The sequence below is a fragment of the Aplysia californica genome, unplaced genomic scaffold, assembly GCF_000002075.1.
Source record: "Aplysia californica isolate F4 #8 unplaced genomic scaffold, AplCal3.0 scaffold00159, whole genome shotgun sequence".
NCBI classification, from domain to species: domain Eukaryota; kingdom Metazoa; phylum Mollusca; class Gastropoda; order Aplysiida; family Aplysiidae; genus Aplysia; species Aplysia californica.
This window is the reverse complement of record NW_004797429.1, coordinates 800,060-825,932: the sequence shown is the minus strand read 5'-3', so window position 1 is coordinate 825,932 and position 25,873 is coordinate 800,060. Positions and strand designations below refer to the sequence as shown.

Genomic DNA, 25,873 nt, shown 5'->3' with positions numbered 1-25,873 from the left:
CACACACACACACATTTTTCCCTCTATTAATATACGACATAGCCGAGGAGTTAAGTTAGATACACGGAGAGATTGAGTGATACGTAAAGCGGACAGATACTTAGGTAAACAGACATTTGAATAGTTAGATAGATACGAAATGGAGAGATAGAGAGAGAGACAGATAGACAGACAGGCAGATATATAAACAGACAGAATCAAAGAGGGGGGGGGGGAGATTGAGTCACTAACAGGCAGAAAATGTTAAAAAGTATGAAATATGAAATGGCATGAGTTTCACTCTCTTTTGAACACAGTAAGGTCATTTTTGGAAGTGGGATTTTCGACTAAAGTCCATCTCTCGTAGGACTTGGGGCAAGTGGCAGAGAGCAACAGCACATGCCTCCAGACAAGTAGAAAAAGGTGAAAGGAAAACAAGAGCTTTTTAGTAAGTGTTTTACGGCATTTGCAACACAGTTAGGTCATGTAAGTGTAGAAGATTAGAAGTGTTACGAGAGATAACAAACACAAAAAAGAAGGAGGAGTGATAAGGACAATAGATGTGTTCAATAAGAAAGAAGGAGAAAGAAGGAGAAAACCACACCAGATCACCCGTCAACCACCCACAAAAATAGGAACAAGGAGTAAAGTGAGAGTCAGGCAGTGGAGCAGTAAAATAAAGAAACTGACCAACTACAAAAGGACACAGAAAAGATTATGCAAATATAGTTTTTTTAAAAATTAGCGCACGCCTTTTGGCTACGTTTATTGTTACTATAATCTTAAAAAAAAAATCAACCTCATCAGCACTTCAAAAATAAAGAAGAACAACACAAAATCCTCTCCTACATGTTTTATTGATGTCAGCATGTTACAGGGAGAAACTCCTTGCTTCCAAAAAGATACAGAATCCACTTTCACAATGACACAGAAATCATATTCACAGAGACGCTTGAACACCATACATAACAGAGCATAAACAAAGAGAGAAACTATACATCCTGCACCAAGAGGAAAATGTTAATCTTAACACAGTGACAGGGCAAGTATTCGTAAACGAATGGTAGGTACATCTTGAAAACAAATGAAGGAAAGTTCAGTCATTCAGAAACGACACATCACAGAAATACACTCTGTGCACACAGCCAAAGGAAATCCATATTGAAACTCACATCTTGACATTCAGTTTGACCATTCACTTAACCCCACAAACAACCATGAAATCCTTACTGGTAGCATGTTCGATTCTGTACAGGAAAATAATATTTTCTCTGGGGCGACAAGGAACAATGAAAACATTGCACAGACAGCACCTTGAATTTATCTTAACGCAAACAAATGAATAAACTTAAGTAACCTGCAGTGATGTGATCAAAATGCCTTTGAAAATAGATAAGTCACAAAACCTTTTAATGCTTTAAAAATAATAAGCAATAGCCTAGAAGAAGGGAACACCTTAATGACCTGGAACAGGAGTAGAGAACATTTTAATGTGATCGTTTTAGAATTCAATCATTTCTCACCAACAAAGAGTATGAAGTAAAGCAGCCCAATAGTTCACGCCCTTGTTTTCATAAAAAGTGAAAACTATCTGGTGACAAAGAGGAAAAATCTGACAAGCTTCATTTCAAGCTGGCTGCTGTATTTAACCTACCTGTGTACTGGTACATAAAGCCCCACGCAACCAGATCAGAAAGCAGTAAAAAAAACCAACGAAACAACTAAACTCTGTGACACCTTATGATACAGAAATTACTTCGAAATTCTCATGTGAATTGACTTGACCTCAATACCTCTTCTCGTGTTAGTTTCAAATTACAACTTTAAACATTACCTCTAGGTCAACTCATAAACTACATCTTGGGGGAAGTTATTTGTGGCCATTTAGAGAACACAATTTTTTACCTCCATCATCCATATTTTTTCACCTGCTCCTTTCATGAAAAGTGTAATTTCTCACATCATACTACCCCTCCTCATCAGTATTCTGCCTTGAAAATGTCTTTCTCCCTCATAGTCTACTGTATTCAGTTGGGGTTTTTTTAGTGCTAATTTCTGTGCACAGTGGGGGAACAGACTTCAAGATATGAAGTGCCAGTCTAAGATCACAATCTTATGACCCTCAATATTGGCCTACAGACAACCAGATAGTCTAATCTCATTTAGGAAATGTACAAGGGTTACTGCACACTAATCATAATTTCAAGCAAATGAACACTTGACTAGAACAAGTCCATGGCAAAATGTGTGCAACAGCTGCAGGGAATTCAGTATAGCCGGCATCTCATAAATGAATGTAATGATCATGTAAAGTGACTTGTACATAACATGAACAAGAGTCAGTTGACTGGTTAGTTTCCAAGAATGGAAAGAAAAGTAAACTGCAAATAAAACAAAATTAGCAACCACAGGCTACCTGAGCAAAACAATTACACTGTCTGTCCATCATTGAATGGCAGCATGGCAAGCTGTTATACCGTTATATCTCTAAAATCCTCATAAATAATAATATAAACCATAATAAATACAAAAAGAATAAATATCTATGCATTTGATACATAACAATATAGTGTTCAGAAGTGAAATAAATCATGTTTTGCACTGCTACCTGCTAAAGTAACAATTAAATGCTTTTTCCTTCACTTCTGACTTTTCCATTGTACAGTTAAGATAGCCAGTAATCATCATTTCAACATGCTTTGGTTTGTGAAGAGTTGCAATATTCTTCTCCCCCACAAACATACTTTATTTCTTTCTCTTTACATCTGCCAATCATCCAGACAAGTAATAAACGATCAACAGAAAAGTCATCATATGGGTTATTGTAGGACAAAGCACTGAAAACATAAAAAACAGACTGAAAAAAAAATTATTACAACACAGCCATATAATGTGGTACAAACAAATGGAGAAAAAGTGTATGAAGACAAAGTCTTATGCTGAGTTTCAAGCATGATTCCGACCCACAAATAAAAAGAACTGCCAAAGTTAAATATGGGCAAAAAATAAATAAATAAATATGGCTTTCAGAAAAATGTTTCAATGTACTCATTTGAGTCAGATCAAAGAACTGCAAAACGGAAAAAACGACACCCCAGATTTAAATGCATTCAATTTCTTCCTTTCTTAACACCCATTCTTCTTCCACAAATAGGAAATCCCGTAAAGGTTTCCTGGCTAATTCAAGATAGTCTTTTTCATTGAAGTCGGAAAGAAATATATTATTGATACAAGGGATTAACAGCAGCCCACATACTTTCATCCATTTCATTCAATAAATAGTTCCTAGACTCTTAATTCCAGTAACATAAGATTGGTTCTCGATCCAACAACATATATACACACATTACTATGATAGAAAAGTATGTTTTATCACACCCATACTCCACTCAATACCCTATTAGCCGAAAACAAATGTATGCTATTTAAGGAAGTAATAGCAATCGATACATAGGAATACTCCAATCAAGCTAAGGGGCCAATAATAGTTTTAAGACCTCCAAAACCCCTGAAGCAAACCTTACTTCTTTTCAAGAGAACTCAATAGCTGGGTCACATAGAGTCAAGTAACTATAGACTTAATTGGGCATTCATAAAGCTGTTTCTCAGGGTTTTTTTCTCTCCACTTTCAAAATATTTTTCACTGACCACATATTTCATGAAATGAAGGTAACAAAAAACCCCCCCAAAAAAACAAAAACAAAACAAAACCCCCAAACAAATTACTATACATTGATTATTCTCCGCCCCCATCAGCCCTCTCCCAGCTATGATATAATATACTAAACCTGATCATGATGTGATTCACTACTGATGAGCAGGTTTGGTCCAACTGGTGACAACTGGTCACATTACAAAGCACCCTCATTAAAAAAAGACTTTCATTGCCTGGGCACGATGAAATCTCAGAAAATACTGTTTCAGTTCACATCACATGTAGTGACGTAGAGCCTCTCTCTGAAGGCACAACCGCTAAACTAAATACTCTGCATTCATTTTTGACACCTTCCAGTAGCAGTGCTGTGATACCCTGATATTTTTGTTGATGAAAGAGCGATTTTTCACTGTTTTCAATTTATATCTGCACTGTACGTTTAAAATGTTAGCCTCTGGGCCTATTATGAAATAACATTATACTCGGGTAAAATAGACTCGAGTATAATGGGACACACATATCCCCTTTCAAATCCATTCTAATGGGGGCACGCTGTAAAAAAAACCCTACATAAATCTGTTTCCCCTCACTGCGGCGGAGGCATTCTACGGTAGCCACCGGCAGCTGCCGGGCCCATGGGTGGGGGTCCAGTAGGGCTTGCTCCCATGTTACTGGGCAGGTTGGAGAAATCAGGAGCCACGTACGGCGACTTCCTCATCCCCCCTGGACCAGCCGTCGGAGGCGTGCCCATTGGGCTGAACATGGTAGGAGGCGGGCCAGCCGGAGGGGGCTGCATGGGGCTAGGGGTGTGGAACGCGGACCCAGGGTTAGGGCCGCCGGGCTGCAGACCGTTATTCTGAAACGGCATCAGAGGAGGTTGAAAAGAGCTGTGTGGCGGGGTCTGGAAGGCGCTCGGTGCTGGAGGAAGCCCGGCCTTTGGTGTTGAGGGAGGAGGCGGTCCCGCTGGATGTCGTGGGGGCAGGGAAGACTCTCGGGAGGATTTTCCGCTGTCTTCGCCTGGCATCTGAGGTCTGATTCCCAGCGGGGAGTAGATCTCTCTCAGCACCAAAAGAGCAGTATCCTCAGATTCCCTGATTGGGAAACAGAAAGTAGAAAATGTACAAACGTATATAATCATAGCAACATACGCTATATAAACATTTTTAAAGTGTTATCTCACAACTCACAGCCAACGCAACAAAGTAAAAATAAGTGGAAGTCAGAATTTGTAACTAAAGGTGTCTAAACTTTATCTGATACCTTAACAACTTAGTCAATACCCGTTCCTTCAGTTACATTACAACTGTAACATAAGACACACAGGTGTCCACAAGAAGCCAAAAGAATAATACTCCGCTCAATGACACAGCATGAAACAATTCACACAACCTCACAGTCTGCACATATTTCTAACATTTTACTCACTGGACATCTTAAAAGCTTACAAAACAAAATGACAGTTGGTATAAAACAAAGGAATTCCGTTAAACCCAAAGCACACTGCTCATTTGATTAATTGGTGTAAGTCAGGGCCAGCCAGAATATGGATGGGGCAAAAGCTATTATTTAAGCACAATATAACCAAATTCAAATAAATCCGACTGTGATCTTCAATTTCAAACCTGTTTGTGTACTTAAGATCACAGGTCAAATTAGTCATATAGTGCAAAACTGGTGGCTTTTGCCCCATCTGTGAAGGAAAATCTGGCTGACCCTGACTCAATCCGATGCATCCGATCGGCAGTGTCTACTTGGTATTAGATCATAACGTGTACAGCGTGAACAAATAACATTTCACAAAGTAGAATATCGACGCTGACAAACTCCACAAATCATGAACACATTAAAGTTTTGTACAAAATCTTTGGTACTCCCTAGGTACTGACCAATAACAAGAGTGAGAAGCCAAGGCAAAAAGGTAATCATTGAAGCTTTCCAGAGGTCCCTCCTGCAGGACGTAGTCCACTCGCTGGCCCTCATTCAGCTGTCCCATGTGGATCTCTTCCTCAGCCATGGATGACACAGCTGGAGAAAGAAAAATGTTTCAATGTAGGTCGGCGTGTTTATACCCCCCATCAGCACAAACTGCTCATAGGAACGAAAAAGTAAAACGAAATATTCAGCAAACAGCAACCAATAAAGATTAAAGCACAAACTAACAGAAGGTTTTAACATCGAAAGAAACATCACTGTTAAAAGAAATGTATTCTCCCCTAAGGTTGCCATTTCTCAAGACCAAATTTGGAGGTAAAACAATCACTACATGAACATTAAACTAGTTGAAAAAAAAAACTAACAAAGTGCATTTTTTATAACAGTAGGTTACTTATGAATATGATAAGAAACAATATTGTTTTGTGTTTGCTGATTAACACACAATCAATACATGACCGTAAACAGATAACAAGTGACCAAAAGACCATTAAAAAAAATACCCTTATTAATAAAAAAAAACCCAAAACAACAACATTTGAAGAAGTTCAGAAGTAAATAAAAGCACTAGTTAGTAACATCCCTGACACTTTCAAATTACCAATGCAAAGGAACGAAAGTGAAAAAAATAAGTGAAAATGAATGAATGTCTGCCAAGTTTGTGGAATTACCTACTGGTTACAATAATTTTTGTAAATGTTTTACGGCGCTCGCAACTGCATAAGGTCAAATGAGCCCACGCGACACACTAAACATTTTCAGTTGGTAGGAAATTTCGAATTTTGCCCAGGTGGCGGCTGAAGCCTACTCTTATCGATATTAGACTACTAAGGGATCTTCAAAGTGCACAACTTGCACACGGAACCTCCGAGATTTTTCGCTATTGTCCAAGAAGGCTTGGTGTAGATCTTTCCTACCAGAAGGTCAGGGGTGTGGCTGAAAGACAGCAGTAAGAAGGGGCAAAGGAGAAGCAGTAGAAAGGCTGCAGAAAGAGTTACGAGCCCAGAGGATGGAGCAAAGGAGATGAGGGGGTGGGGGCAGAAAGTGGAGACGAAGACGACAGAACATTGCTAGAAAGCAGGAAAGGAGTTAAAAGGAGACAATTTTAGAGAGAAAACATTTTACGGCGCTACCCAGATTCGAACACGGGACCTTTGAATGAGAGGCAAACACCTTAACCTCTAAGCCACGAGAGCCTCTTGGAAAGGTATGAATCACCAACACAAACAAATACACTTTCCACTCACAAGCTTTATCGTCCTCTGAATGCTGCTGTGCTATATGGGACATCATCTCTTTCATTCCAGACTGCACCTCATTCTCCATTGTCGTCGCCTTTCCACCGGTCGTGTGGGCTTTTGCAAAGTCATTGATAGAATTCCATGTGCTCTTGAAGGAGTCGATGAGTTTCTGTTTTATGTCTGTTCCATACCTTGTCACGGCCTCTTTGAATTCTAATGGGGAAGAAAACAAAAATCAGTCCAATACGTAATAGACTGCGACATAAATCAAATACACACTGTTCCCTGCTTATCACCGTAACATCCTGAAAAGTGTGAAATCAAACAGCACTCTACACACTTCTATTCTTCATTCAAAATCATTCGAACTTAAAAACGAACAATTCTGGGACACCGAATACTAGTGGCTACGGTAAAGGACATGGAAAAGAAAGTACATAGTACTCTTGGACAAATTTTCATCTCCGACATAGGTATGTCTGAGCTGTCAGCTTGGAGGATAAAACAAAAGCCTCTTCAAGTAACCAGGGCATGCTGAAATGCTTTATGTTTTTTGCTTTTTAAAAATGTAGGTACTTTTTATGCTATCGGCTCAATTTAGATCATTTAGGAGGCAGGCTTTGACCCAACCTGAACTGAGAGGAAAACAGAGCTGCCCACTCACAAGCATGTGTTTTACTAATCAGCCAAGGAAATTTCGTAAACTGCCTTAAAAATTCGTAATATGGTTTAGGAAAATCTTCTGCGATGGGGTGTCAAGGACAGAAGTTGTAGGAAAATCTTCTGCGATGGGGTGTCAAGGACAGAAGTTGTAGGAAAATCTTCTGCGATGGGGTGTCAAGGACAGAAGTTGTAGTCCAGTATATGAGTATAGTATAAATGTAACGAAAGCAAAGGTGTGATGATACAATAGGGCAGAAATTTTATAACACCATGTCAACGTAATGTTTGCCTTACTACTGGCTTTGGCACTTCTAAAGTCTAATTTTTTCTGAGGGTAAAGTGGCACAGAGTGACTAAAAGGAGTCAATGCAAAGAGGATGTTAACCCTATCTGTATGTTGTGTTTTACTATCGTATCCATACGACATGAGGAACTCTGTGCCCTCACTTTCCAAAGAGGAAATTTACTCGTTAATCCGATCCGTACGCTTTGCAAAGCAGTCTGTCAAAATGATTTTTTGAGAAATACTGAAAGTCTCAGAGAGAACTTCGCACTAGAAGTGTTCTGAAATGTGAAGAATACAACTCCTGGAGTACAAAATGACCCCAGGTGTACGGATAGGGTTAAAGTCAGACAGCTGCACTTGATGTGGTGACATAGACTGACCAGGTCTGGTAGTTTTTCTATTTTTCTCCCCTTATACACCAGGAAGGCAATGTTGGCAGTAGGTTGTACTAGCCAATTTAAAAAAAAAATTGGAATCAGGGGTATAACAATCATATTTTCAGAAAATTGAACTAAAATCGAAATGATTTCTGCCAAATTCGTAATGGTGAGCAGCCCTGGGAAAACAACATTCCAGCAGAAAGACTAAAATACTTGATATAAATTCTCCCCACACATAAATTAACTCCAGTCTTCTGCAAGCCTAACTTCTACCCACAGACACCGGTGGTCCTGTCGGGCGCAAGGCAGTCATTTTTCAAAATCCAAATCGGGACCATGATTTTGGACAAAGTTAGTCAATATACTAGTACACACTGCAAGAAGTTCCCTCAACACTACCTAGGCCTCAAAGACAAATCACACAGGTCACTGAATACAAATAATACTCTTTGTTCGAAAGTTTTCTTACCTAAATGCAGCCTCTTCCTTCCTTTATAATGGGGAACTTGCACTGGCTTCACAGTGGAGGTGTTGGAACGGATCAAAGGTTCCATCCTGTATGCCTGTGTTGTGAGGCATTGTAATAATCATCAGTATGACAAGAAGAGAAGAAAAGAAAATTTCCCTTGTATAGCGCACTTCCACAGAGAGAGTGCTCAATAACCTTTGCAATAATACAAAGAACATGAGTACCACACAGTTCCAATAGCGATCTCTCTCTCTCTCTCTCTCTCTCTCTCTCCCTCCCTCCCCCCCTCTCACTCTCTCTCTCCAGTATACCTGAGTAAAGACAGTAAAAAAAACCAACATTATATCTGCTCAAATGAGTAACACATATGTAAAAAAAAGAGAGCAGTTCTGATAAAAACACTTCACACACTAATTTTTTTAAACACTGAATTAAAAAAAAATATAGTTCATATCATTTAAAATCCTCTGAAACTGAAAGTTCAGAATATTCATGCTAGGCAGATTTTGAATCTCTGTCTGTGGTATAAAAGTTGTGTGTCTTTAACAAAAATAATGAGGAAAGGGGAAAGCAAATGTCTCAATATCAGTACTCACCATAGGATCAAACTGTAAAAGGTAAAAGAAATAAGAAAAAATAATCAATGATGCGTTATATCAGGCAGGATATTGTACAAACAAGTTTTGAACACCCCCCCCCCCCCCCTTCCCCCAAATGTTTGTGCCGGTAAAAGTCCGCAACAGTAAAGACATTCAGTTAAAATACTAAAACAAAAAATATCTATTGTGAATCATATAACAGCATAAAAAACAATCACAACATAAAAATACACATACATTAACAAATCCAGAATTTAACAATTGTTAATTTAAAAAATGAGCTGTCCAAAACTTACGTGGACTCTTAAGAGTAATAAAACTTAATTCTTCTGTTTACTGCATTTCTCAAACAAAAATAAAATTAATAAAAACACTTGCAATTTATAAGACGTATTTCTATGACTCACAATCCTCAAGGCACTCTACAATACATATCAGAGCCCACAAAGGTATTAAAATACATGCAGCATTAACGTACAAAGGCATTTATATGCACAATGCAGACATAAAAATGACACAAATCTGTATAATAATGTAAAAAGTCAACATCGACTCACTGGATGAAATATATTGTAGACTCTTGGACACGTAGGCAGCTGGAAGAATTCTCCAATTTCCTGAACTCCCCGCAGAGAGAGAAATACTGGTATGGGTGAACCCAGAGCAAATAAAGCACTAGGAGTAAAGTCCAGCTGAGGGTAGGAGACTTTCAACTGGCCTGCTCCATAATGACCTTGGATATACTTTGCTGTCACTTGATTGCTTCAGAAGAAGAGGAAAACATATTATTTTTAAGGCCTTATAAATGTAAAACATGACTGTAAACATGCATTCAAACAGAAACTATTGTTCCACAGAGCAAACTATCTTATCCTCGGATTCTAAAAAAACATTTTTTCAAAATACATTGATACAAAGACATACATTTTGTAAGTCTACAAAATAAGACACTTTGCAAACCAGCTAAACCAGTCTCCATGATTTACAGAAGAAGATGATCTTTACAATTACTGTATACTATATTCACAAAGCATTAATACACATTTGAATTCACTTTGTAATTCATAAAAAGTAAACAAGAACACACGGTATCTGGCCACTTCCAAGATTTTTAAACAATAAATAGTACCTGAGCCTCAATATTTAGCTGGTACTTCAAGAACTATCTTCACTCATTCTCTTTCTTGTTTTTCTCCTTTCCTACAGAGAGCTAGTTAAAAAATCTTAGAATAATACAAGAGCAATTCTTACCCTTCATTTGCCAAAGAAACAGATTTAGCAGCTTCTGCCGCTATCCTCAGCTCCGCCTGCTTTCTCTCTATTTCTTCCTTCATTTTTCTTTCTGCTTTTTCCTTCTGGCTGGTCTGCTGTAAGGTCATTGACAAAAAAAAATCATATCTGCAACTGTAATAATTAACAACATAATAACGGTTCAGTGAACGTCTTAAATTAAAGCATTAACTGTAACAAGCACTTCTGAGTTTACACAAAGGCATACAGAGCAAGTGGACTCCTCAAACAACCAATGATCAAGAAAATCTGATTAGGGACTAAGATCCAGGTCAGCTGCACCTTTACTAATATGATGCCAGCTAAGCTGATAATGTGTCTCATCAAAAGTCATCGAGACAAAAGAAACAAAGTGAAAAACAAAAGCAACACAGCATGTGAAGGGAATTAAAGGAAACATATCGACTGCTCAGTGTAAGATTCTGTCATACGTCACTTTGCAAAAAGGCGCATGGCAGTCTTTAACTAAGCATTACAGAAAAGCATTCCCACTGGAAATTCTCAAGATGACATTTGTAAATCTGCGAAAGCAGACATCTTCACTTACCTTTCTCTCTTGTTCTTCTTTTAACAATCCCAGAAGCTTTTTCCTTGGGCCCATGGGCAGACCTATGTCCTTGAGATCTTGTTCACTGCACATTATCTAAAACAGACAATAAAATGCATTAAGCATCTGTGGGGAAACTCAACAGAATATGAGGCACGAAATATATTGCCATGAAAGCAATCCCAAATTTGAATGTATACCATCATAATATAAAATACACCTCAAGAGTAGAAGAAGACCTAGTCATCTGTCACAAACCCCTCCTCACAATCCTTATAATTAGAACTCTTTATAATCATAAAGCGAAACATATCGTTTTCAATATATTGATGAGCACTTACTCCTTTATTCCTGGCCTATACCCTGGTGCAGGGTGAGAAAGGCAATGATGAAGACTCCTTTATATTCAAAATGTTTGCAGACTGATATTTGGAGCGGAAAAAAGTCATGGGCGCTAGGTACACAAAAATATGCAAACGGTGGGGGAAAAAAACGCGTGCAGCAGCAACAGTGAAGAGACAACAGACACCGGAAGTAAAGCTTACCAAAGATTCAACATCCATTTGTTCTTCCTGGAATAAAGTGGCCTTGTCTTGCAGTCCTACACGAGACAACAATGCTTCTAGAGTGAGCTCCTCTTCCTCCTTGTCCTCCGTTGCCGAAACATCCCCATTCAAGGCCTGTGACACTGCAGAAACATCTGGAACAACCTGGAAAAAAGTACAAAAGAACTGATTTTTTAAAGAAAAAGTAAAATGAACTACTTTATATATTTATAATTGCACGACACTTTTAGTGGCCATTAGCATTCACAGAAACTTGTGGTGCAATTGGCCACTAACTTGGTAAAGACACTGAGGGTCAGGGTTCAAGTACGAGTAGGATTCTAATTTTTCTCTTTCCCAAAATGTTTCTCTCTCTCTCTCTCTCACACACGCATGCACACACACGCTTTCAAACAAGCACATCTAAAAGGATAAGCCAGAGGTGAAAAATATTTGAGTGTGTTCAAATACCTGACGCAACAGCAGCAAACCTGCATTTATCACTACATGGCACTGGACAGAAGGGCGAGAGCCCAGCTGTTGCTATCCATAACAACAACAACAACAAATACCTGACAGAAGTCTGAATGGATCACTTTAAAAATTAAAAAAAGAAGCTGGCTCAGCACGACAAATTACATTATTTGCATGTAAACATCCAACAAGTAAAAATTTCTCCCTGAGCTGCCATTATATCACAGATTAATGAAGAGATACAAGTTTCAGTTAATTATATTTTCTGAGAAAAGAATTGTCGAAAAAAAAGTTCTTACATCTGACGGAGCCACAAGGTCAGTGGGAGCGAGCTGAGATTCCCCTGGGAGTCGCTGGTTGATCAGAAGGTCAAACAAGATAACAGACCCTGCAATAACAGATTACCCAAAAATAACACTGAACTTAAATCTTACACAGACTGTGAAGCACAGAGTTTTACATAACAAAAAAATTTATTTTCAACTCAAATGCAGGCATACTGCAGCAGTCACATGTACATGAAATGAATTTAATAATAAACATCGCAATTTGTTCTTCAAAACTGAGAGCAGTAACAAAGAGTATGTACCCGTAACAAACTTGGAATCACTTTAAAAATGTTCATCAAGAATACTGCAACACTTTTACAACCACAGGAAAATCAGCTCAAGGAGAAGAAAAAGTACAATAACATTTCGAGTCACAAACTGAAAAACACTTTTGACACTTACATCTTATAAAAATCTATCCCATAACATTTCCTCATCAACTCCTTTCCGTAAAATCAACAAAACACACACAGACACGTAAAGAGCATTTCTAAATGTCTGCAAACTCCCTACTTTAAATCCAAATTTATTTCAGTCATGAGAACATTAAATTTAAAAGCAAGCACTGTACTCACCTAAACTATGCCCGGCTACCGAAACATCTCCACTGAAAGACTGGTTCCGTTCCAGGAAAATGTGAAACATTCTGTTCATTTCACTACCAACTGTTTCACATACTCTCTGTGAAAAAAAAGTTCAAGCACACATCATGAAAATGACAACCGACAAGAAGATATTAACTTATTTTACACCATCTATCTCACTGAGGGCAGTGTATTGGTTGGCACAATCTCTGTGAAAGCATCAATGCGCATACACATGGGTGTTATGTGGGTAAGACAAAGAAGCCAATCGCATAGTACTAGATGAACATTCTGCTACAAAATATAGAAATATTTGCAGGTCCAGTCAAAAATTTGTAACAAACAGCCTAACCACAATTATCTCAATTCTAATGAAACAGAACCTTGATCATGGCTCAAAAACAGCAATTTTGAAAATGAGAAAGGCGCACTGACTACAATGTAGTTCAATGATTCGTCAAAAGAATTCACTGGCAATAAGTACACAGAGAGAACACAAACTTTAAACAGGAAGTGCCCATAGCCAAGTCAAAATTCTTTACCTGACAGTACAGGGGACTAGTATAAAAAAGAGTGTCCACTAGAGTGTTGTTGATGAAATGCCGCAACTTGGAGGTACTTGGTAAAGTTACACTGCCCACTTGTCTGAGGAGAGAGTATTGAACAGAAATGACAGAACAATCACTATAACAATTTTCAAACAAGCTGAAAGAAAAAACCCAAAAATAAAGGAACAAACAAGTTGGTCTTAAAAATTCAGCATCTGGTACACCCAATAAATTATTTTTACTTTATGTCTGCTATTAATCCCTGAAGTGAATCGAGGAAAGATCCATATTTCAACAAGTCATTCTTTCAAACTTTACCGCTAAGCTAGTGCTGCTTTCAGTAGACTCCATGAGAACGTACAGACCAGGAGAAGCATCACCTTAGCAACCAAGCTCAAGGTTAATCAGGCCATAGTTCTAACCCCCTTGTTCTATGGCTGCCAAACATGGACTGTATACAACAGTGATGCCCGGAAATTGAAGAACTGTTTTGACACCATCAGTCTCAGAGGACTCATAGGCATTAAAAGGCATGACTAGCTTTCTGACACTAAAATGTGGGTGGTTGGAGGGTGCTCTGGTGTGGTTTGCTTCTTCTTTCCTATAAAAAATCTATCTTCCTTATCCCCCCTTGTTCTTTTTTATGTTTGGTACGCTCTTGTAACACCTCCAATCTTCTGGCGCTCATATGATCTTATGCAGTTGCGAGCGTCGTAAAACCTCTACTAAAACTAACAGACACTGAAATGCTCACATGTGCAGGCCTGCCTAGCATCTTCACCATCTTAATGCAGTCATGATTCACTGGGCAGGTCAATTAGCACTCATGCCAGATCATCGGCTGCCCAAGAAATAACTGTTTGGTGAACTAGGAAAGTATAAACACTCTTGTGAGGGCCAGAAGAAGCCTTTCAAAGACAGCCTCAAAGCCTCCTTGAAGGCCTTCAGCATCAACCACACAACACGTGAACAGGCTGTCCAAGACAAAGTCAAGTGGTGACTAATTGTTTGCAAGGGTGAAGAGATTTGTGAAAATAACCAAATTGCTGCAGCTGAGCAGTGAAGGTTGACTAGGAAGAACAGATCTTCAACTGCTGCCATCATCACCTGTCCACTTTGTAACAGAACTTTTGTAGTGTAAATTTGTCTGTCTAGTCATCTGCGCAGTCACCCTTGATCACAGAATGACTAGAATATGTTTCTCACTTTGATAGACGAACAAAAACGCAAGATAACCAAGATTAAGCAGTGAAGGCAACCTGAAGAAGACTTCCAGTAAGTGTCTGCTACCTGGCATCATGTCAAGGTGCACAAAAACTGCCAAATTCATACAAAGAGCAAGACAGCTTGCTCATGCTTTCCCTTGACGTAACCAGTTACCAATTACCTATTCTCAGCCTCGCGGTCGGGCCCTAGATCTAAATTCTAGATTTTCAACGTCTGATCAATCTGAATCGCCCCAAACTCTTGCTACAACGTTTTCATCAAAATCTGAGTCATCTGATTTGTCACATTCTTGTTTTTGCTCAAATCCATCGTTATTTCCTTTTTTGAACTCAATTGCGTCGTTTTTCAATAAGTCGAGACACTTTCGAAGTGTCGGTAACGCGATCGCACTTCGTTCGGCTCTAATACTAAAACTACTGGCCCGAAAAATTTTGATTCGGTATCAAACGAAAGAAGAAACTTTTTGCAATAACTATGCAGATCAAATTCTCGGCCCCAGAGTCTCATCAAGGCGAGACTTCGTTTCTAAAGACGCTAAGTCAGCGCGGGCGGTTCCAGGCGAGTCAGGGTGGAGCGCGTAAGGGAATTTCCGAGTGGTCCCGGGCGAGTTAGGGTGTAATGTGTTAATAACAATAGGCAAAAGAAATACCACCTACAATCTCAGAAAAAGACTTATGTCCTGCACATAGGTCATGTTTCTCTTAAAAGGCTTAGGTGATCTCCCATTTCTTTTATTGCCAGTTCCGACTCCCACAACGAGCACTTAAATGATCCATAACTTACTCTTTAGCCCCTGATGCACCATTATTCAAAGCTTGCGTCCACACCACAGGCAAGAACTCCACTCTGTTAACACTCTTAGCCTGAAAAGCTTGTGTGAAGTGGGACTGCATGAGGTTCAGAGTATTGCTGCGAAAGTCGTCAACTGCAACAACAAAATCACAATAGAACATACATATACAAAAAAAATTAAGGCAAAAACATTTGAATTTTGCTAAAGACCCATATTTCATAGCAAATAATTCCACTCATAATATAATAGAAGTATAGTCACAAAATATAAAATATCCGAATGATTTGAAACACAAAGTAAGAAACAAGTGTACAAATGCATGAGCATGTGCATCAACATAACCAGTCATAGACATAAGCATGCTCATGCTTACACTGGTACATAATATTATTCCTACAACTACTTCTGTTCTTGTTTTTTGTGTATCTCCCTCCTGCACTGCTATGACAACTTGCTATAACTTATACTCAGTCTTGCTGAAGATCTAGTTTAAAATCCACATTTCAAACACTATTTTGAACTTGAATTAAAAAAACTGTCTAGAACCATGACATCTAAAAATAAATTCTACAGAGTAGACATAAAATAAATAGAACTTACCAAAAGCTTCAACTGACTTCCCCTTTACATCTGACATATCCTCAATGCCTGGCACAAAAAAGACAAGATGGTCCACTTCTTCCCTCTCACCTGAAAATAAAAAAAAATGTTTCCATTATAATAATGTACACATTATAAACATCAGGTTAACATCACAAAACCAAAATTCTCATCTATTTCAAACAAAGCGAGTGTATCAACTAGATTAGTCCTCATTTTGTTGGCAACCACATATTAATTCCTTTATCTACCAAAAATGTGGAAAAGTTGTCTGATGGAATTAGATTACACTTTTTATTTTTCTATACAAAAATATAATATGCTTGACCTAATACAAGAGTATCGTTTTTCTAACCAAAACTTACCATATTCTATTGTTGCAAAATCATCAACTCCTCTCTTCACCACACGAGGTCGCATTTGATCACCCTAAGTAGATTATTAAAACAACATAACATGAAAATGATGACACAATTAACAGTCATTATTCCATCATAAAACATAGTAAATGTGTTATTCACCCGAAAACCTATATTTTGGTTTGTGAGGTAATCTTCTGATACAAACAAAAGAAAAGCTGCAAAGACAGTTGTTTATTCAACAACCTAAATAAATTTACGGTTCTTCATGTGTTAACCTATCATAGTGATCGTGGCTCCTTGTGATAAAAACCAATATTATACTTGTTCTTACGCATCCTATTTCTTAAAGATTTTATAAAGCTTACTAATGATACTGTCCCATTTTTAACAAATGAGAATGAAGAAAAGAGATGTGTCGCCATTTCAAATAGAAGCATACAAAGAAAAAAAAAGTTACACTGCAAAGGAAACAGAAGGACCCAACAGCAACACAACACCCACCAACCAAGTCCATGATTGAGAACAAAGATGATTTGATTTGAAAGAAGTAATAGAATTCAAAGAAGAAAAATGCAAGATGACAGATGAGATGATAATGAAATGAGTAAGACATCAGAAACTCCACAAGCCCAAGCCAATAACCAATGAAAAATAATATCCCATCTCAAGGAGCAAAGATAATGCGTGCATGGGAAAATATGATTGTCTGACAGTCTTTGGCAGCTCAGGACAATGAGCAGAATACAGGGAACACAGAGGAGACACAACTTGCAACATTCCATTCAAAGTACTGCACATTCCAGCTATATGATAGTTTACAGAACAGCACTCATTAAATGCCAAAATACTTCACCATAAAATACAGCTACTCTCAAATTACTGGTCATGTTATCAAATGTGTATTACTATGATTTGGGAAATAAGCTGTTAATAATAATAGATAGCATTTGTATAGCGCAAATCCCCGTTCAACAGCAAGCTCTATGTGCTTCACAATCTATACTTTTCCACAATATGGAGTAATTTTGAATTTTCACAATTGAAATGTGCATTTGTCCTGATAATAATCTAGTCATACATCATCTCAAAAGCCCCCTCCCCCAATCCAGAATCCTCTCTCACATATGACAGAAGAAAAAAAAAGAAGAACAAACAAGTCAAAGCATACATGTCGTCAGTTTTTTAAAGATGCATTGTAAAAAACCAACACAACCTGTACTGTGTACAGCACAATTAGTGTACACCTGTTAGTTCAACTTTGGACAGTGCGAAATGAAATAAGACATAATTATACCACCAGTGCCCAAGATTGTTTCACAGCAAAGAGGGTGTAAACAGAGGTTATTCTGGGACAACTACAGTATGACTAGTATGAATGAATACACCAAAATGCACTTAATATGCATCCGAAATAAATTTTCTTCTTTTTTTTTGGTAAGAAAGGTGATTTAATAAATGTTTCCTTCGTTTTTGAAATTACATAAAATCAATTTCAATATCATGCAGAGCAGTACCCATACAACTGATCACAATAAAATTTCTGTTAAGGCCACCTGCATTTTATTTTAGGGAGTGCTTATTTAGGCCACATATGGCCTAAATAAGGTAAGGGAGGGGGGTTTAGCTTATTTAGGCCATATGTGGCCTAAATAAGGTCACCCTTTATTTTATATCAACCCCTGCCATGTACTCTATTTAATAATGAGGAACCAACCTCTCCCCCCGTCAAAAAGTGTCCAGTCTAACCCATATATACTTCCAGAAGGCAAAAGGTTTAGGAGAAGGCAAAATGTTTAAGTTAGCTTACAGTGTGCTGGTGTTAGGGTTACAGAACTACTAAATTATATATGACAATACAAACAATGCAAACCAAAGTAAACATGTAAAATCTTAAAATCCCTCTTTCTGATGCAATGCAAAAAGACAACATCAGAGAATAAATCAAGTTAAAAGCGTAATATCCACAAGGTGTTAACCAAAGATAATTTCCAACAGCCCTCCTTCCCCTACCCAGACACTTTATATCATATGAGCAGATGGTGTCCTTGAAGACAAAAGGAAGGACTCAGTGCTATGGAATAACCCAGACATGAGACGTAATTACATGTACAGAGAACCTTGGAATTTAAAAAACAAATCAGTACATTAAGTTCAAATTGATAGGGGCATTTCAGCCCACAGGTCTGCAGAGCATTAATTTGATTGCGCAGCAAAGCATAACAACTATTTTGAGAGAAAAATATGTTTCTAAAGTATTACATTCAAACGAATTTATACATATATTCAAATTTGAAAGATCACATTTATGCATTCTGTCATCTGTAGACCACAATTAAATTTAAAAAAAAAAAAAAAAAAAAAAAATTTAGGTACAATTTGTGATTTGTTCATAGTCATTATTACATCCAATCAAACTGTATTGAAAACATTACGGAACGGTGCACATTTGACTCCGAAATTCAGAAATAATTTTCAACAAGAGGGTGCAAAGCAAGTCAGTGGCTATTACATTCAATACTGACAGAGAGTTACAACATTTAAAGCTTAAAGCTGGCTTTACAGAAAAGCCTGAAACGATCATAATCTGCTCAAATATTAAAGCTTTAAACAAAGCCTAAAAATGAAGTCAGGCATTTTCGTACAGAGGAAGAATAAATATTCTATGGCAAAACAAGAGAAAAATTAACTTCAAGTGCACCAGAGTTGCAAGATGCGACAAAAACAAAGACACACACAACAAGAGCCAAACTCACCGTCATAGAATAAATGTTCTGACTCTGAGGTAAGATCAGAGAAGATAACAAAAGATTAGAGGAAAAGTTACAGTAACAGTTCGCAAAGAGTTAGTCTCTTAGTTGCATAACATAGCAGCTGTACCAGAGAAACAAATTCTACACATTCTAGGACTTCTAGGATACCGCATTTATTACTTTGTCAAAGTGGCAAACATCCACCAATATGCAGGAAAAATATGCAGTTAATATCATGCTCATTTCTGATGCTTTAAGGCACAAACGACTCACCTGAACATTTCCCCACTCATCTGGCATTGCAGAGGCAGGAAACTGCACTATTACATTAGCATTATGCATAACTATGATGATGTTGCCAGGAAATTCCAGTCTACGGTGCCATCCCCCTGTTTCCATTGCCTTCCTGTACTCATCCTGAAAGAAATATTGAAATACTTATCAGTGTCTTCTTTCACAAAGGGCAACTCAAAATGTTATGAATGAGTAACTCCACACATGCCTAATAGTAACCAGTGTTAAGATAAACTTGAACTGAGATGCATAAATAATATGACCTGTGATGACAGCATACAAAATAAAATCTCAAATTTCGGTCAACACAAGTCAAAATCCACTTGACATATCTCTTAGTTTAATCACAATAATGACATTGCACAGCAAATCTGGAAAAAACAAACAAACATGTTATTGGAAAGAAGATGAATTCTGAGGGTGATTTTAGCTCATGTCCCACACTATCCTCTAGGAAAAACAAAAATAAATCCCCAAGCTTCCATCCTCAACATCTTTTCCCAAATCAAAATTAAAAAGTTAATCTGAATGCATGTACAAACCAAACTGGATCCATGGGAAGGAGAAAAGACAAACCTCTAGACGAGTGGAAAATTCTTCTTCATATGGGATGTACCGGTTATCTCCTTCTCTTTTATAAAACCAAGAACAGCGTTTCACAGCTTTTGGCTCTTCCGTCCAGTAGACAGGCGTACGAACACGACTCCCAACGTTCACGTCGTAGCGGCCACCATTGGTGAGTACCATAGTGTTGCTTGGGTTCTCTTGTAAACCTGCATGACCAAAAGCACAAGAATATTAAATTTGGCATAGATTCAACACCCCTATCAACACTATTAGGATATTTAATATGCAGGACCTCCGAGTTTAATGTCCATCTCCGAAAGGAGCGAGCCAAGTGAGAAATTTGTGTAAAGTGCCTTTCCCAAGGACACAACGTCGGACGAAGCTGAGGTAGATGGATGGCAATAAATGCTGATTTGACGAATCTTGTCTGAAAAACCCCCCAATATTATCCATAAAATAAGGATGCATTTATAGGCTCAGATGACATAAATGACTTCTGTAGTTCACAATTTCATAAAAGCAATGTTTATGTGTTTATTATTCCATTCTCTGGAACAGACTGCCGTCATTGGCATGCTTGAGGCAATGGAGAGTTGGAACCAAGGATAAAGAATGCCCCCATGGTAACTGATGATGACCTTACTGCACCCAGTGGAGATGACAAAGGAATTGATTTGCCAATCAGGTCAATAGGTTTCTAAAATCATTGAAAAAGACATAGTGTCAAGTAAATAGATTAACTCCCAGATATACTACAATCTTAAGATTAGGTGAAAACTTCTTTTGGAAATGTAAAGGATATTAATTCAGTTTTACATGTCATCTTCTGATATTTCAAAAAACAAATAAAAGAAAAATCAATAGGTCTGAAAGTCAGAGAGCTTTCCATTCTAAAAGAATGTTACAAAAAAAACTCCCTCACCAGTACTGAATGCCATCTCCAACCGAGAGCTGTCAATGACAGAGAAGGGTCTCCACACCTCCACTTCCCCCTGATCCTGGCGGAAACACCAATGGTGTCTGACCGGTGTGTAGTACAAACCCCCCGTGTACGCAGAAGCGTCTTGTCCCACAGCGGGGCTGGGCCCGGCTCCAGACATGGGAGGGACAGCTGCTGTCGGGGGTGGTGGTCCCTGAGCAGTTGGAGGGAAAGGAGGCATGGCAGAGGACGTCATGGGAGGAACCATGGCTGTAGGGGGCTGAGGGCCTCCCGAGGGGGGCAGCTGGGCAAATGTTGAAGGTGGGAGAGTGGGTGCGCCAAGCCCTGTTGGTGGAGGGGCATACTGAAGCCGGCTTCCTTTTTGACGGTAGATATTTCCACCGCCTGTTATGAAAAATTTTTTTAATAGGCATAAATCAGTATTCATCTCACAAAATCCAAACATCATGCAGTATAAAATTCCATGCCCAAGTAACATCGGCAGAGCAAGTCTATGCCCTGAAATAATTATTCCATAAGATGTAAGCAAAATCAATGTTCTTCATTTTTACCCCATAACAGTTATATGTCGAGACTCAATAAAAAGACCCATTAAAAAAATTACCATCAGCAGTACATGTGGCTGTCTTATGGACTTACAAAAGAGGGACAAACCAATAACAAATTTCTGTAAAATAGAATGACTTCCTTCAGCAGATTAAAAAAAACCAACCCTCTGGAAAACAACTAGTCAATACCAAAGTAATTAAAATGATTTGAATCTATGTTGCAAAAAAGACAAGAAGCAAACTGTCACTGACCAGCAGGGCTCTGGGATGGAGGAGGCACAGCAGCAGAAGGAGGTATGGGTGACTGGGACATGGGGGGCAGCATATTAGAGGCAGGGGCAGATATTTGAGCAGGGACATAAGGAGCAGCAGAGGTGGAAACCGGTGGTTGGCCTGGTCCAACTTGAGCAAACGGATCATAGCCAGGACTCCCGGAAGACTGGAAATAGTTGGTTGGCTGGCCAGGCAGAGGCTGTCCTTGGGGTGGAGAAGACTGACCCACAAAGCTGTCTGCCTCTGCCTCTTCTCCTACATACGCAGAAAAAAACACAATGAACTTCACTGAAAAGAGGCGCCAAAAAAAACTTGGAAATTTCTCTATAATAATACAGGCGTACATCCCACGTCTGTTCAAACTAAACTTTTACGAACAAAAATTAAGTTCACACTACAATATTTGCTTGCAGTAATAGAGTTTGTACCAATTCTGTTGCAAATATACTAATTAGCAGACAGTAGGGATTTTTTTTTTTCCTTAGAGGCAAATGTTTGTTTGTTTCTTTTCGAATCTGTAACCAAGCAAAGACAAAGTCATGATTAAATCCAAGGCAAAAATTCAAGACTCACACAACAGAAATAAAAGGGAACTTTCATTTGGCCAGTGAACACACTCGAAACAATTGTGAATCCTCAATTTTTACTTAGTATCAGAGATGTAAACACAATTAACTTTTCCTCCAACAAAATCTCTCAGATACCAAACTTGCATTGCACTTTCATATCATATGATAACAAATACTTCCAAAGATTCTCTTGGATTTATATGCAAGACATTTGCAGGATATAAATATAAAATTCAGTTATAATTGACTCTTGTTGACCATACTTTTTTTTTACATGAATTTCTTCTGTCTCTACAGTAGCGCATAAAAAAATACATAGAGCTTCACAAATCAGGGGGAAAAAATCTCATGCTTGTGGACCGTGGAAGTGACAGAGATGCTTTAGGGGGACTTTATTCTCAGAATAAAACATGAAAAATAAAATTATGGCAGTTGAGTAATGCTTGTGAGAAAGTCAGAGTAGCTCATCACATTACTGAAGTATTCATTCATTATTCAATAAAGATATTTGTTTAAAGTCCAATGATCAATTTCAACCCAAATCTAAGTTGCTTGAAAGAATATGCATGAGAAAAGAGGGAAAAATCAATATGAACAAAACAAGCACAGTTGTAATAAATGCGAGGTGGTAATTTCAGCAGAATAGGACAAAATGAAGTATTTCTTATTTCTCAACCCTTAACATTTTGCAGGACACATATATTCTTCCTTGTTGCAAGAAATATGACTTAACTCCACTTCCCTTTGCCGTACAAGGTGATTTTTAACACAAAACACTCAAAAATATCTAGTTTTATGTACAGACAGGGAAAAATGGTCCATTGAAACGATTCATTTCAAATTTAAGGGGGTTTGAGGGTTGGGTCTAGGGCCGCGCGGACTGATTTTCACTCACTTTGAGCATTTTTTACTTTTGGTATTTTCCGATCCCTCATTCAGTCTAGATTATATTGACACTAGTGATTAACATTAACAGAATTCAATTTTATTGTGTTCTACGTTGTGTTGTAACATGTTCGATGTTTAACCTTGTTTTTCTCAAAACACACTTTTTCACCATTTTTTGTTTGCATATATGCCATTTTTTAATTTTCCAAACATAGAGACTTGGAATTTGGCATGTAGTTAGAGCAATGGTTTGTACTGGTAGTGGGCTGGTTAGTTTTTGTTTTACATTTCGCTTTAGAATTTTTTATGCACATTTTTTTTTCATGCCAAAAATATTTTTTAAAGATCAAATTCCATATCCTCAACTTTGAGAACAATTTTGGATACTTTCTAAGTATAGTATTGAACATTGAAATAGACAGCTGCGAGCACCTATTTATTTGTGACATTTTGTAAGTTACAGAATTTGTAAAAGTTAAAAACTGCAGAAAAGGTGGAGAAAAAAAAAACCTCTACGATTTTCTTTCTATCCAATTTTCAAGATGGCCGTCATTTCAATGGCAACAGCTTATTTAAGCGAGTGTGTCAGAAGTTGAACATGAATCTTTCATCTCATAATTACTGCCTGTGACAAAATTGTTTCAGTTTGTCTTTAGTTTTAAAAATGTTGTCCCGTAAGTATCGAGCCCCCTTAATATCAAGCTATTTTTCTATTTATTGAGACAGGAAGTTTATAGAGCATGGCGTATACAATCAGTCTTTCAACATACTATCTTTAGTACTCAAGTACTTTTTCTCAAAACGGGAAAAAGAACACCCAGCTCTCATCATTAGTGGGGAAAAACCAGATTAACATCAGTAATGAGCAGCGGGTTTGCTAAAGAAAACACAAACAACATTTAGACAGGCAAATTAAAAATAAGCAGTCTAATCAGCAACACATCTAAAGACAGAGCTCTCTGTATCAGAAACACACATAAGCCAAGTTACCATTGGCCTTTGGAAAGCTGCCAAAGGTTATGCACACCTAAACAAAATTTTCGTTTTAAAAAAGTGCTATCAGGGAAGAAATGGAAATGAAATGGCATTACAATTGTTTTCTTTCTCAAGCCAGGTACATCTTAAAGCATCTGTAGGTTACAAGGCAGTTCAAAGCCATCAAAAAGGATAAACAGTGTTGCAAACAGTGATCATTTTGATTTGACATTTTTCACAGAAAACATGCTTTTTTTCTCACTGTTTGAAGGACGTCTTTCATCTGAAATATACACGAGACACCCTAAATAGAAGAACTATGACAACAGTAGGAAGTACATAAAACACAAAAAGATACAAGGATGAAAAGGGACCACATAAGGGTGTCAAAGAGCACATAATTTAGACAAGAGCAGCTGGTGAGTAACTGAGTATCCACATTGTTATTAATTATTACCAATTTACCAAGATCATTATCAAGTGTGCCAAAGTAATAATCTTCATCCACTTTGCTGGGAATATCATGTGTATATATATATAAAATTGAATAGGGCTAATACAACCAATACATTTTTTATTGTTCCACAATTGAGCAACACACTAAAAAAACAAACTTTAATGCTCATTCAAAGACCCAATTTGAAAGAGCAACACAACTATTATAATCAGACAATTTAAAAAAAATGTTACATTTAGGAAGGAGGGGGCAAGTCAGCAAGTGTGGCTCATGAAACCCCAAATTTAACATTAAAGCAAAGAAGGCTTACTAAACTGTATTGTTTGACTGAGTCTGTGCTCCCCTCCTCCTCCTCCCCCCAGTACCTTCTTCACCTAGGCCTACAATCTGAAGAGTCGGAACTGCAATTTCCGAAACTGATTGCGACTTTCGTTCGTTGACAAAATTATCAATCACAGTTGATCAACAATGACACAACCTCAGAACAGTGCAGTTCTCACTGCTACTACTTTTAAGAATGTGGGTCCCGTTTGGGGATTTTCTAGTTTTTACCCCACCGGTGATTATTTTTGGTTCTAAACGATTACTTTTGACGCGCATGCCAATATGGAGAGATATCAAACCTAATTGCAAAACATCAAATTACGGTCAAATTCAGGAGGGGCCCCTTGAAATCCCCCCATGTTTCTGTTAGGTCAGGGGGCACCTGAACCCCCCTTTGGTAAAAAAAAAGTGAAATTTTCTACTCATTTTGTAGGCTACTGAAAAATAACAGCGCTCATCTCTCGCTCTCATTGAGATAAAACATAGATCTTACCTAATATTCAAATCAGTATCAATATCCAGTACTCTGTGCGGACGATGCAAAGTCTAAACAGACGGGACCCACATTCTTAAGTAGTACTGTTCTCACTTTTGACATTCTCCGGTTTTGGCCTCAAGAGTACTCGATATCGATACTGACTTAAATACTCGGTATTGATGTTTTATCCGAATGAGAGTGAGAGATGCGCAGCTATTTTTCAGTACAGAATGAGCAGTAGCCTAATATTTCACTTCTTGTTTTAACTCACTTCAGACGGTTCACACAACAGTTGCGTGACCCCCGC

The 25,873-nt window shown here is 38.0% G+C and overlaps 1 protein-coding gene across 3 annotated transcripts in view; it reads right to left on the bottom strand.

The window, feature by feature from the left end:
* Positions 1 to 817: 817 nt before the first annotated feature.
* The window catches only part of LOC101851124 (phospholipase DDHD2), a 27,772-nt gene continuing 2,716 nt past the window's right edge, over positions 818 to 25,873 (bottom strand). The window contains exons 2-22 of one of the 3 annotated variants that reach the window (XM_005097631.3): positions 24,570 to 24,590; positions 21,855 to 22,130; positions 21,037 to 21,438; positions 20,124 to 20,320; positions 19,527 to 19,670; positions 19,257 to 19,280; positions 16,507 to 16,570; positions 16,142 to 16,231; positions 15,532 to 15,673; positions 13,516 to 13,618; positions 12,965 to 13,070; positions 12,360 to 12,448; positions 11,587 to 11,751; positions 11,042 to 11,137; positions 10,456 to 10,571; positions 9,762 to 9,966; positions 9,202 to 9,213; positions 8,606 to 8,699; positions 6,814 to 7,020; positions 5,521 to 5,659; positions 818 to 4,725 (exon numbers count right to left, since the gene is read on the bottom strand). In XM_005097631.3, coding sequence (XP_005097688.1) covers positions 4,221 to 4,725; positions 5,521 to 5,659; positions 6,814 to 7,020; positions 8,606 to 8,699; positions 9,202 to 9,213; positions 9,762 to 9,966; positions 10,456 to 10,571; positions 11,042 to 11,137; positions 11,587 to 11,751; positions 12,360 to 12,448; positions 12,965 to 13,070; positions 13,516 to 13,618; positions 15,532 to 15,673; positions 16,142 to 16,231; positions 16,507 to 16,570; positions 19,257 to 19,280; positions 19,527 to 19,670; positions 20,124 to 20,320; positions 21,037 to 21,438; positions 21,855 to 22,130; positions 24,570 to 24,590 — 3,197 coding nt within the window. In that variant the 3' untranslated portion in view covers positions 818 to 4,220. The remainder of the gene's footprint in view (positions 4,726 to 5,520; positions 5,660 to 6,813; positions 7,021 to 8,605; positions 8,700 to 9,201; positions 9,214 to 9,761; positions 9,967 to 10,455; positions 10,572 to 11,041; positions 11,138 to 11,586; positions 11,752 to 12,359; positions 12,449 to 12,964; positions 13,071 to 13,515; positions 13,619 to 15,531; positions 15,674 to 16,141; positions 16,232 to 16,506; positions 16,571 to 19,256; positions 19,281 to 19,526; positions 19,671 to 20,123; positions 20,321 to 21,036; positions 21,439 to 21,854; positions 22,131 to 24,569; positions 24,591 to 25,873) is intronic. The other 2 variants (XM_005097633.3, XM_005097632.3) reach the window with 2 other exon arrangements.